The following is a 14,128-nucleotide window of genomic DNA, read 5'->3' as shown; positions in this document are numbered from 1 at the left end:
CCCAACAAATGCACTTTTTCCTCCTGTTTGAGCAACAGCTGTTAAAAACTACAGGGTCCAGCTGTTTTAGCGAATTACTGAGCCTGAGTGAAACTGTGCATTTTTAACTTCTTTTTACATCATGGGTTGGAATCACGTACTGGACTAACACATCGTTGACTTTGGTCTTCTTTCTTTTGGCCTTAACCTCTACCCTAACCTTTACCAGAAGGACATGGACAAGTTATTTGTTCCCAGGTTGGAGGTGAGTCCCCACAATGTGTCTGTGCGCGTGTATTTTTGTCCCCGCAGCGCGAGCCATACACCACGTTCACTGTACACATACGAAGTGCTCTGACCTGCAGCTCCTTGCTCTTCCTCTGCAGTCCAATGTTGAGGGCCTCCTCTGCTTCCAGCTTGGAGCTGGTGCTGCTGATCTCCAGGTCCTTCCTTCAGAGAGAAACAGATATTAAACACTGCATCGATTTAAATCAGATACAGTCAGTTCAAAACTATAACGTCATCGGTCTCTTCAAAGACAGTTTCAACTATCCCAATATTATAACTAATTTTAAACGAATAAAATCTTAAACTGGATTTATCACCGTGCAATCACTGTGTTTACTCTGTGATCGCAGGAAGCTGAAGGTTTGCAGTGTTACGGTTTCGTTAGATGTGTTTTACTGTAAAGGAGAGCCTTTCATCAACTTGCTTAATGTCGTCTTCACCCTCAACAATTGACAGCTACAAAGTGACCTCTTCATGCAGAACTATTCATCCAGCTGTAGTGATCACAGGTTGGCAGCTCACCACAGAAAAAAAAAATAGAAGAATTCTTTCAAGAATGGAAATTAAAGTTTCTCCAAAAGTACACAAAAATGTCTATTAAGTCTATTAAGGCGCGCCAGGACAGTTCGAGACACGATGCTTGTGTGATATGACAGAATACACACACACACAAAGAAAAAAAAGCAATCATTTATGCAATAACACATGCGAGGGGATTTTATGAGTCCTTAGGCTTTAATTCTATATATACTGGAATGCACACAATTTCCCATCCTCTGATTCTGAGTACTCTGTATTAAAGAATCATCAGTAACGAGCTGGCGCTTTGGCAGCATGTTCTTTGATCGAAACATCATGCCAATAAAGCATCACTGAGTTTGGAGCAGTCAGACTGACAGATTTCATACCCTCTGTTTGGAAAACACAGCACCTTAGCAACAAGGTGAATCATGCACTTTATTGGTGTTCACAGCGAAAAGAGAATCACGTCAGTTTTGGTGCCAAACAGAACAAGTTTTGACTTCATCAAGGGGATATTGTTGCCCAGTGATCGGCGTGTATGCATGCATGCGTGTGTGTTTTCTGACAATCGGTTCTTGTCTTCAATTTATTGTTGCTGCGAGGTAAAGTGCAGTGCATGATTTCATTTGCTTTCATATTAGCGAGGGCAGATAGTTACATGTCGGGATGTTAGTGAATCCCTGGGGTGGGGTAGTGGGGGGTGTACGCCTCAAAGTGACGGTAACTGGACTGAGGAGCAGGTATGCTACATCTTACAGCCTCACAGTCCAAGTTCTATTGCTGTAGGGTAAGAGTGTATTATCAGGATGTCAAGAACTTTCAGAAGTCCAACAGATCGTCTCTTTCCTGGGGTTAAAAGATCTGATTGCTGCAGCTCTCGTTTCAATGGAGCATCGATAGACAGCTGTGGATCAGACCTGTTGTCACATGCATGAGTTCTATAGAGTTCGATTCTTTTGTAGGCTGATAGAAATGTTTATGAGTTAACTTCAAAGCCTATTTCATAATGGAATAAATGTCTACTTTCTGAAAATGTCCATGTTTGTGTTGGTGTTTTTCCCTTCTGATCAATGACTGGGAGCGTATGGTTCGCCTTTTTAGCATCTCATGACTGATTACAAGTTATAGAAAATTCCACGCAATAATGATGATCTAAACTTGAAAAAAAGAAAGGAAAAAATCCTTTAATGTGGCTCAGTAAACTGTACACAGCATGCTCATAATCAGCCTGTTATCATTTAATATGAAAGAATATCAAAGAGAAAAGGAAGGAAAACAAGACTAATGGTCTCCAGCCGTGCTAGCAGCTCTCTGAGGCTGTCAAATGCTAACATCTACATGCTTACATGCTTGCAGTACAATGACAATGCTAACGTGCGGATGTTTAGCAGGTATAATTTTTAAGTTTTCAAAGCTATGGAGTGGACTAGAGGTATAATGTAGAATCAAATGGTAACCCTTTAAATACAGGAAATGTAGAGGTAGTTTAGTTTTTTTTCCCCATCTTACTTTGCTAACGTTAGCAAATGTTAGCATGCAAACAGCTGAGGCTGATGGGAATGTCATTGGTTTTGCAGGTATTTGCAGGTGCTCGATAAAAAAATACAAGTGTCTACAATTTATCCTGAGGGGAATTTCTTGACCATCCATCAAATAGCTGTTGAGATCACTAAAAGTCATTTTGATTAATCATGGGTGTCCGCGAAGTATCTGTTGAGATATTTCACTGACTAAAGTAAAGCGTTCTGACCCGCTGGTGGCGTTAGATAAAAAGTCAGGAGATCTGCCAAGTCATGAGGACGTGTTCTCTGAGAACCACTGATGTGTGTAAAAAACATCATGGAAATCCATCTTGTAGCTGTCAAGATATTTCAGCCTGGAGTGTTTGAGCGAGTGTCTCCATCTCTAAAACCACGTCGCGGACTAAAGATAGATTTAACATTGATCGAGACCAGAATTCAATTTCTAGGCCCAAATGGTAGTTGGGCTGGATGTGAATTTCTGCTCTTTTGCTTCTCCATTTTGTTATATAAGCCGATAACAACACTTTTTTATACACTGTTAAATGTGTGTGTGTGTGTGTGTGTGTTTGACCTTTTGATGAGGTCTTCCAGCCCGCTCCGATTCTTCTCCATCTCTCCCAGACTCTCCTGTGTGGACCTGCTGTCGCCCTCCAGCCTCCTCCTGCTCTTCTCCAGCTCGCCACGCTGACGGCGCTCCTGCTCCAGGCGGTACTCCAGCTGAGCGCACACGACGCGAAAGGGAAGAGCGAGACACAAAACACGACGATCACGATGCAGCACAGCTGTAAAAGGTGCCGTTCAAAGGAGGGTTCAGCTGCGTTTTTGAAGGCTGGTACCTACACCAATATTTCATGAGCTATAATTGCCAATGGCTGAGTATTTTGTGCCAGTAATCAATATCTTTTATATTGACCATTTATTTCATTTGACCATTTTTATGCATAAAATTACATGTGTTCATTGTTTCTCCAGATTTGCCAAGGCCTACTGGCTAACAGGGTAACAATTAAGGCAAATAACCTGAAGTTTCCATTGCTCATATTACTGTCAAATAGTCCGTTCATGACCTCAATGCTAATACAGTATGTGATGTGTGCAGCATGTGTGCTTATGCTGGATGCAAAGGTTAGAGGAATGCACTGGTCTTATACTGACCTTTCATTAAAAATCAGATATGTCAGTATCGTCTGTGATATCTGATACGACGTGACATCACTCAGAACTTTTTATTGTCACCGTTTTCAACGTGTGTGTGGGTTTCACATCACACACACTGTGCAGCTGTAGGTTGGGTTAAGATGAGTTTAATGGCATAATACCACTTAATATGTAATTAGTGTGATATCAAATACCCCCAGAAATATGAAATATCCCAATCTAAACTGACAAAGATGCTACATTTAAGGTTAAAAATAGAAGAAGAAAACACATTTTACATGCTATGAATAATACAGGAAGTATGCAGAACATGAACTTACATCTTCAGCTTTCATCTGTAACTTGGTTTTCTCTTTGGTCAGCAGGTTCACCTTCTCCTCTTCGCACTGCAGGTCCTCAATGGCCTGCTGTTGGGGTGAAACAAGATTTCAGAGCCTGGGCTGCACATGTGTCCCTCAATCACTGATCCTCCACAGCATTGCCTCACATCCATCTGTCCGCCACATTGGCGCTTGGAAAGACAGGAGTTGTTTAGTTGCGAGGAAAATGTCAGAAGTCATCTCCAGCTTGATCTGACGGATCAGAGATGTTCTCTCTGTTTTATCCATCGACTGGGAACAAACGTGTTGGAACATCAAACTCGGCGACTCCGTGCCTAAACTCACTCAAACAGCTCTTTTAACGCCAAGTCCATTCATCTCGTGCTTTTTCACAGGCGTCTCTTCCTATTCCAGACTAAATCAATAATCTTAACACATATTCAACAGAGAGCGGGAAGATAATGAGGCCTGATGCTAAATTGCTCCCACAGATTATTGCTACTGTTGGTCAAGGCATCTGGCAGAAATTAGTGAGTGGGGGCTCTTATAGCTGCCATGGGGTGCGATGAGGTTGTTAAGGGTTAAGATTTCTTTAGATTTCAAAGCATCTGCTCTGCCTTTCAAAGTCCAGAGCACTGTGTGTCTGATGGTGAGCACATTTATCACGACTGCCACTTTTGGCAGGTCCGCGGCCCATATGGTTCCACTTTCCTGAACTTGTGTTTGATTCTCAGTCAGGCAGCAAGTGAGGTATCTCTGTATGTGCTGATAAATGGGACAAGGCTATCGATTACACTAATAAACACAAATAAAGCCAAACGGCATGACATGCTCTGGAAGTACTGGTGTAGTTCACATAGTTTACACTGAGCATGACATAAATCTTAATGCTGACTTTGAGCTATACATTAAAGTAATACATTACTTTGAGCTATACATTACAGTAATACATTACTCTGAGCTAAACATTACAGTAATACATTACTTTGAGGTGCATAATACAGTAATACATTACCTTGAGCTATACATTAAAGTAATACATTACTTTGAGGTGTATAATACAGTAATACCTTATTTTGAGCTATATATTACAGTAATTCATTACTCTGAGCTAAACATTACAGTAATACATTACTTTGAGGTGTATAATACAGTAATACATTACCTTGAGCTATACATTACAATAATACATTACTCTGAGCTATATATTACAGTAATACATTACTCTGAGCTATACATTACAGTAATACATTACTTTGAGGTGTATAATACAGTAATACATTATTTTGAGCTATATATTACAGTAATACATTACTCTGAGCTATACATTACAGTAATGCATTACCTTGATCTATACATTACAGTAATAATTACTTTGTGCTATATGTTATAGTAATGCATTACTTTGTGCTATACGTTACAGTAATACATTATTTTAAGCTATATATTAAAGTAATACATTACTCTGAGCTATACATTACAGTAATACATTACTCTGAGCTATACGTTACAGTAATACATTACTTTGAGCTATATGTTACAGTAATACATTACTTTGAGGTGTATATTACAGTAAAACATTACTATGAGGTGTTTGTTACAGTCGTAAATTAAAGGGAAAAATTAAACTCGCCGTCTACTAACTAGCTGTTTCCGGACCTTTCAAGCACATCTCACTGTCTTCATCAGAGGAGACAGTAGGTCACGTGACAGCACGTGTTCATATAAGTGGCTGCCTGCCTCATAGTGATCATCAACAGCAGATCAGAGTTTACCTGCACTTTGTTTGAAGGGGCATTTTTCGAGCGTTGGGGAGCACTACTCAGCCTGGGCCTGACGTGACAAACAAATAAACAAACTGGGACTTTTATTCAGGCTTTGGACAATTCATGATTTTAATAGATTTACGTAGACTGTGTTCAAAGGAAGACTCAAACTTGACTGAACCATCTCGCGTGCAAGTAGATCCCATGTTTAGAGCTGCTCAGTCACAACAGACTGGATTCAGCCTGGATGGGCAAATACTGGAACTCAGCACAGCGAATGTATCTCAATTAATGGCATTACTGACACCATGTGGAGTTTCTGACCACAACAAACTTTAAAGGCATGTTTTTACAGGTGGACCGCAAAGTTTTCTGCATTGTGCTTGCGCGCAATCTGCTTTGCAGATGTTTTATGAGGGCAGAAATATATTAAACAGTTTTGTTCGACCTCAAGGATAAATGCAATGTGTTTTGGTAAGAAACACTGAAGGTAAGCATTACTTTGGTAGTTTATAACTTATTTCATATATCGCCCAGCCCTGACGCAGTCTGTTGTGAAGACTGTTGTATAATGTCTTCTGTTGCTCAGGAAGAGCTTTGCCAAGTCTGACAAAATATGTTTGCATTTTGAGCCACATTAGCGACTACAAGTCAGGAATCTCAACCTTTGTTGCTTCATCTTTGACCATTCTTTTGTCCATCTGTCCTTCTAATGTCCCCTAACTTTATACGGTGGCCCAGTGATACTGTATCTCTGCATATTATACATTAATATCCTTCTTTGAGCCTTAACAACACTCACTGTTTTCTCACCTGGCTGAGCTCCACCAGATGTTCTTTCTCCTTCTGGAGCTTTTGCAAAGCCTCGTCCTTCTGAAATAGATGCTCTGACAGCCGCCTTACCTCACTGTCTGATGACTGGAAAGAGAGACAGAGAGGGCATGAACAAAAATCCACTTAAAAAAAGGTCATTTCTGTGACTCCACATCGTATTAGATAACATATCATATACGTATTCTGACTCACCAAACAAATCACTACAAAAGTATGATGCTAGGTAACATCTCTAGGCATATAAATGATAGAGCTCTGATCTACCTCTGTTAAAACACTTCATTCTGTGGTTATTAATGTTTTCCTCTTGGGCACGCAGCCATGATGGCTTGTGAATACAGCGGTTTCAATCTGCAGCCTCTTTGCAGACTTTGCAGCCGCACCGTAAAACAATTATCTCCTTTCATGACAGAAACAGATGTCATTATTTTGCCTCTCTCTCATGTACATCAAAGCTCTGTTTGCATGTGGAATCCTGGCTCCTATTGATGACATGAGGACCTAATGAGACAAGTGTGATAGTTTAAAATCTGTTAGAGCTCTGGAGTGAAAATGCAAACCAGCAGAATGGGGGGAAAGATATATGGCGGTGTCAGTTTGTGTGCCTATTCTTCGAAAGGGGCAGCAAATATCAGTTTTACAGTACATTTCAGATGAGTAGGTTCCGCTCTATAGCTCCTCTGGATCAAACACAGTCCTAATGACTGTTATGACAGCATACCACAAATATTAGACGGGGTCACGTCATTTTCTTTCAAAGCCTTGTGTCAACTCTGATATCAAGCAGGTCTGGGCTTGTTGCATTGGTGTCCTTTCACAGTTCTCTCTTACAGTATTGCCACCACGTGGGAGACCAATTAGCCAAGAAAACCTTCATATACCCAGAGTATCAGCTTCTTAGCAACGTGACCCGGATCAAATTAATCAGGGTAAATTTGCAGAGGCTAAATCAACACCGCCCTGCACCACTGAAAACGGCATTTCCATCTTCGCATGCACTCTTGTGAGTACAGTACATTCTTGTGGCATTCCTGAACAAAGATAGCATCATAATCCCTTAATACACCTCAGTGGGACAGATAAAGGGGTTTGGTGAGGGGCTGTAATGGAGATGTCAGAGCAGTCTCTGCTTGTTCGTGTCTACACAGAGGAGACGGTGCTTCACCGCGGCGGGAAAACCTCCTTCATCAAGCAGGAAGGCTTGAAATTCATGACGCAGAAGTTGGACAGACTATAGTTCTCTGTGCTGTAATACGTAAACCTTTTTTTAGTTTACTTTGTAGGTTGGCCTACCTGATTCTTTAACATAAATAATGCTGTATTCATATCTAAACTACAAAGCGGTCCCCTGTGGGGCCCCAGCACTGGTAATAATAGGGGAGGACACAGCAGCATTCAGTCAAAAAGGACTCCGCCCATCTGATGATTCCACCACAGCCGTCCAATGGAAATGTGTTTTTTTCTTATTAAATGCAGATGGACATATCGTTTTGGTTGATGGACATATCGTTTTGGTTGCTCTACATGAAAGTATATTCCTCTGTGCTCCTCCCCCTCCTGTATGCAAATTGCAGCGGGTATGTTTGCTTTGCACCTGGCTGAGGACACTATCCTCTCAAGACTCGATTCAAGATTGCAACAGACGTTAAGGCTACTGGAGGGTAATCACTTAAGACCTGTGGTTTTGATGTCTTCATCTGCCTCAGCTGTCTTAAGTTGTTCCCAGCTGTAGCGAAAGCGTCAGCGGCTGTAAGGCCTGATCAGCTGTGTCAGAGTTCACGTGGGAGCCAGCAGCAGCAGGTGGAAAACAAACATTGGCCAATATATGAGCGCTATTAGATGCATCTTTAGTGCTTTCAGTGTGTTTTAGCAGCCTGGCAATCAAATCTTTGGCTCCAGCAGTAATATTATCCATCATCTCCAGAAGCAACTACTTCCACAAATTGTGAATCTTCTGGAGGAGGTGTTGTCTGGTTTGATCAGCTCAGCTGGAGGTCTAGCCCAGCCTTCTCCAGCTGCTTCTTGAAGATCACCTTCAGGGCCAGTCAAGAATTTCCAGGTTCCACTGCTCCTTTGACGGAGAAGTGTTTGTAGAGTCATGGCAGGTTTGTTTTGTGGCTCATCCAGCTTGGCCAATTCGGATGGTGGTTTGGCCGGCTCTTGGTACATCTTGGGCACAATTGTCTTTGGCTGGTTTTTCTGGGAACCATGTTTGGGCTGCAGTGCAGGATTCCCATTCTGAGCAGCAGGGCTTACACTCTGATTAGCGGGATGTGTGGACTTTGTCAGCATCAGCCTGGCAGTGGGGTCCATATTCTAAATACTGCTTGTTAATGCATATATGAGGTAAGGTAGCCATGTATAGCCTGAGAGGCAAAAACAAGGGCAAAAAAATTGGCATTCCATTTGCTTCATCCTTTTAAGCTTATAATAGCTGAAGATGCACCCCCCTCCTCGGTAGATTAGATGAGAAGACTGACCAATCTCATGCCTTTATGCTAAATATGAAACCAACACCAAGAACAAGCTAACTTAGCTTAGCACAACCATTGTTCTGACATAACACCGTCAGTGTCATCGGCCTGCATCACCAGCTCCAGGAGGTTATCCTGTGGTGAAGATCACATGATGTTCTACCTGTTTGCTGTGCTCAGCCACAGTCAGGGCGCTCTCCAGCTCGTCCAGGTCTCTTCTGAGGCTGCTGCACTCGGTGTCCAGCCTGTCCCTGTGGAGGGCCAGCTGAGCTGAGCAGGCCTCCTCCTCCTCCAGACGCTCCGACAGGCCCGACAGCTGCCGCTCCAGCTCACGCCGGGCCTTCTCCAGCCGGGCGCAGTGCTGCTCGGACGCCTGGGCGCTCTCCTGCTCCTGGAGGTTAGACGTGTGGATGTGCATCTGTTATTGCCAGCGTTGTGTCACATACAGTTGCTACCCACAACATTTCATATATTTTTCATTTTCATGCACCAAATATTTCAGAATTTTGATTGGCTGGAATTCATTTTGTGCGGGACATATAATCATTAAATCTGTGTCCCTGCATGCATCTTGATAGTTCCATATTTAAACCCAACTTTTGCTATTTATAAATTTATAATAGAGCTATTTCTCATTAACAAAAATTTTTATCTCTTGCTTGTATGCTTTTCAAAGCCCTCAGCCTACAACAACTCACATTGCATTTCAGTGAAACGACTCTTATTTGCTTTGTGCAAAAACATAAAAATATCTCGGCTGCAACAGAAATATTATACTTGTGTCATTTTATTGTTAGCATGACTATAAGCAAACTGCAAGCAGCAACCCTGTCTGTAATGGGGGAGCTAGTAAACGGAGTTAAAAGGACAGAGTGAGGTCAAGTGAGGTATAAAAAATAGAGAGATTTACTAAAAGGCGAAGGAATGAAACATTAATATGAAGGGATGAGCTGAATAAAAGCGGCTGAAGCAAAGAGAGACAATTAGTTCATGCAAAGAGGATCTTACCGCAGGTTGTGCCACAAGATGTAACTTATCCTCCCTCAAGTCAGGAGAAACCTTCCCTTTGTTCATTTGCAGTTGCCTTAATATAGTGCAGCTGAAAAGGCCACGCAGTGACGTACGGCGCCGACTTGATAAGCAAGTTCTACCAAACACCAGATCACTTTGTCAACAGCCAGCCATAACAGGAGTGAAAAGACCTGATTGTGAGAGCCTGCTCTGGTTACTGTTACTTTCTTATGGGCCAGTCCTCATGGGCAAGGCATTTGGAAGGAGCTAATAGCATACCCAAATATCTGGGCATCTGCGAAATGATCAGGCGACCACATTTCCATCTGCATTTATTTCCATAAAAGTACTTGGTTTGAGTTGCTTTCCCTGCCTCTCCCGAGCCTCCGCTCGTCGCTCGTGTCCTCGTGCTCAGTTACTTGCACCTTTAACACTTTCACAGGGTGATAGGTGAGCAGGTGTTAACAGGTACGGCAAGCAGAGAAGATCAAACCACACACAAGAGACATGCACGTGTCTGTACGTAGTGCTCGTGCACATACAAGACACACACGTGGAGGGACGCAGAGGTCGGTGTTGTACAAACACACACCAGGTGTAGTGCTGTCGTGGAAATAATAAACACACCTGTGCTTCTCCTGTTATGACCAGTAAGAGTGCTATAAAAGGTACACATTAGCATTGCCTGAAGGTGGGTGATAAAGAAAAATAGATTTTTGAATGTGCAGGGTTACCTTTGCAAAGGACTACTGCACAGTGAACATCGCCTTGTTTTTATCATTTGATGCTAATGTTTCAGATTTACAGTAAGATACAGAGTGTTTACTGGCTAGCTGTCTGATCTGGGACTTTGGCTCCAACCACAGGCCTTTCTCACAGAAGACATTGCACAACGTGTAAATAGAGTTACCCACAGCTGCTAGTCTGTGCTCCAGTGTGGTGCTATAGCTATCCCAATCCAGTTCTTCAGGTTCTGGTTCTGGTCCCGGATCTGCATGGTTTCCATTGGCTTCTTCATCAGAGAGGGAGTGGCAACGGCGACGGTGCCTCGCAGACATCATCTCGACTTTCCCCGGTCTACACGACTTCACCTGTTTGGCAGTGTAGCAGCTCACCCGCCTGCTCCGACAGTGTTTCCGTGCTCCTGCAAAGTTAATTAGCCGCCTCGCTGCCTCTTTCTTTGCGTGGCGTGCAGCTGTTCTGGTTGTTCCAGGTGGACTTCAGCAGGAGGAACAGTACTAATTCACTAAGTGAGGGTGCTCCACTCGGCACATCCTCTCTCTCCCAACTCGATAGCAGCTCTGCTCACCTTTATTTGCCTGCCTCGTGCTACTTCACCTGTCAGCCTTCTTTTTTTTAATCCTCTCCGGGAGCCTTTGCAGTTTTTTCTTCTCTCTCTCCTCTCAATCAGCCACTCACCTACGTTTCATTGTAGAGTGTGCTGGTATACCAAATCCAAACATTCCTCCGTACGTGCTCCCGGCCTGCCCACAGCCTGCTGCTTAGACTAGCAACCCTCTGCAGACATCCACTGCTCCGTCCACTCCTACGCTGCGTTTCACCACAATGACCTCTCCTGCCTTCTTTCCTCACACTTGTCTCCTCCCCCAGAAACAGGTGTCTCTCTCCACTTTGAAGGGATCCAAAGGTGTCCCACAGGGATGGCGCTTGGTGTTGGATGTCAGATTCTGCCCTTCGCTGTCGAAGCCACACCACAGAAAGACAGGAAAACAAGGGCAGTATAGTCCAAACTGCCTTTTCTCCTCTCAGTCTACGTTATAATTGACATAAATGTCTTGTGCGCCCACGCCCACATGGTCCCTCCACAATGCTGCAGCATTCATCTACGCAAGAACAACGAGGCATATTGTGCTTTAGATTCAAGTGTGGAAGTTTTTCTTGAATGAAGCCACAAAGGCTAGACTAAGCATTTCCTTATCTAGAGTTAACATCAAGCAGGGTCGCGAGATGGGATCATGATTAGGTACGATGGAAATTGATGCTCCCATAGGAAATGTAGCCACTGCAGTAGAAAATACTTTCAGTACTAGAACATGCTGAGGGGAATGGTTTTTTTTTTTTTATCCAGCTGTATTATTGTTGTTTGGTGAATTGTAGGGTTGCTTAGTCAAAAAGAATGTGAAGTATGTAGCATGAGAAATTAAGTGGAAAATATAGGCAATATACATCCATAAAGAGCTACTGGATGTTCTGTTCAGATGAATGAGTCTACAGAGAGCCATACATTTGTGCTTTACAGGGTTTCTAGACATATAATGCGTACTTTAAAAACTATCCACCTTTGTGATATATGCACTTTATCTGAATTATTGTCAATGTGTATGGAATGTGCAGAATTGAGAACATGTGGTAGCCATCCGTTTGATCAGGAACTGCAGACAGAGAGGCTATCTGTGGCTGAAATGGCAACCAACACGCAGGTGCAATGATGTTTTGCATACAGTTTGCACATGCCACCAGGACAAACTCCAGTTCATTCATTGCGTAGCATTTGACAGCAGTGAGTCTCACTCTAAACAAAAGGTTGTGGCAAAGCAACCTTGCGTGAACTTTCTAAATTACATAAAGTGAAAATAACACGAAATCTGAAACGGCCCAAAAGCGGACACAGTCGTATGAGCGGGGATAAGCACTCTGCCAATGCCAGTGAGCCGCGGACGACACCCAGTCGCAAAACAACGAAACTAACCAAAACCCATGAACAGGATTTCTGAGAATTCAGATCGTTTTATTTTGACAATGTGGTCTGGGTTCTTGTGTGGAGAGGCAGCACAGAGAGGGCTGTTCATGCAACTCCCACTTGATCTGGCTCTCCAGACATTACTCATGTCCAACACCAACACACTCTTATCTGACAAGGAGGCCGCCGCAGAATCAGATATGTGACTAATTCAAATGTGCGTCGGATTTTCATCATAGCAACTCTAAGGCTTGGAACCAAGAAACACTATGAAGGAAGGCCAATTTCCTGTTTACACTGCTGTTCTTAAGTCTTATTCATCCATTCATTAAGAGATCTGACTTGCAGTTGATACTGATTACAGAGGTAGAAGGTAATGTAAGGTCACGGTTACTGTAGATGAAAGCATTACAGGAAAGCCCTCTGGTTAAACAGATGATCTCTACGTTTGACTGCTCCATACTAAATGCAACCCATATTCTGAGAGCCAGAGTTCATAATAGTACCTCCATGAGGTAGAAAGCCTTGCATTTAATTGTCAGCTGCCTTTTAACTTCCTCAAGGCAATGATAACACCGGAGGGAAGAGGAGGTTGCGGGTTCAGCTGCCGGATGATTTTAATCTAAGATATTACCATGGAGACTTGTAAAAAAAAAGACCAAGAGTCTAGATCCATGCTAGTGGCTCTGTGAGGCTAAATTATTATTGTCTGCATGGCAATATGTTCACAGCGATGTGGTTAACATGCTGATGTTTAGCATGTTCACCATCTTTGGTTTGTTAGAGCTAAACACAAGTACAAAGTGCCATGTTTCCTCAGTTTGTCATAATCAGAATCAGAAAACTTGTTTTATTGTGGCTCACCGCGGTACACACACGACACACAGACCACAAGCGTTTAAACGTTTCCATGGTGTTCTGATAGTTGTCAAAATCCAAAAATCTAAACCTCATGGAGGCTCCGTCAGGATCCATCGTCACCGTCCATCGTCGATTTTAAACATCTGTGCAAAACTGCATTTTAATTAATCCGATCTTTGTTGAGATATTTTTGTCCGGATTAAAGTGTCGGGCCAACCAAACAGGCAACATTGCATCGTCACGCTGCAAGTCTGGCCAAAAACATAAAAATAAGATACAGGACAATGAACCATCTGAGCCATAAAGCTTCTTTTCTAATGACGGAGAAGAACCCTGAGCTCAAAGCAGAGCAATCAGTCATACGGAGCACAAACAGTTTGGAGAATTTAAAGCCCAGAACTTCTCGGACCGAGACTTTCACCCAAAACTCACCTCAAAGTTTATCTCTCCTGACCAATTTGTTCATACATTCAATTGCTTCCTTCCCCTCGCCCTTGAACATCGAGTCAGTCTTCCATCCCCTGGCCTCTCTTCACCCTGACATCTCCTCCCCTCTTCACCCTCATCCATCTCTCCCTGCCAGTCTTTTGTCCCACAGTTTGCCTTGGGCCTCAGAAACTGCACAGCCCGTCCAGACTGAAAGTTTTTCCACATGCAGAACTGGGGCATCTGGATAGCTCTGCGGGAACAC

General features: G+C 43.0%; 1 protein-coding gene across 3 annotated transcripts in view; it reads right to left on the bottom strand.

Annotated features, from left to right (window-relative positions):
- Nucleotides 1-14,128, bottom strand: part of LOC121624808 (putative uncharacterized protein MYH16) — a 48,346-nt gene that overhangs the window by 23,491 nt on the left and 10,727 nt on the right. For all 3 annotated transcript variants that reach the window (XM_041962721.1, XM_041962718.1, XM_041962720.1), the window contains 5 exons: nt 9,028-9,255; nt 6,370-6,474; nt 3,791-3,877; nt 2,884-3,029; nt 339-429 (listed from right to left, as the gene is read on the bottom strand). In XM_041962721.1, coding sequence (XP_041818655.1) covers nt 339-429; nt 2,884-3,029; nt 3,791-3,877; nt 6,370-6,474; nt 9,028-9,255 — 657 coding nt within the window. The remainder of the gene's footprint in view (nt 1-338; nt 430-2,883; nt 3,030-3,790; nt 3,878-6,369; nt 6,475-9,027; nt 9,256-14,128) is intronic.

Source organism: Chelmon rostratus, chromosome 21 (genome assembly GCF_017976325.1).
Source record: "Chelmon rostratus isolate fCheRos1 chromosome 21, fCheRos1.pri, whole genome shotgun sequence".
Classification (NCBI taxonomy): domain Eukaryota; kingdom Metazoa; phylum Chordata; class Actinopteri; order Chaetodontiformes; family Chaetodontidae; genus Chelmon; species Chelmon rostratus.
The sequence above is the reverse complement of the archived record's forward strand: the minus strand, read 5'-3'. Positions and strand labels throughout refer to the sequence as shown.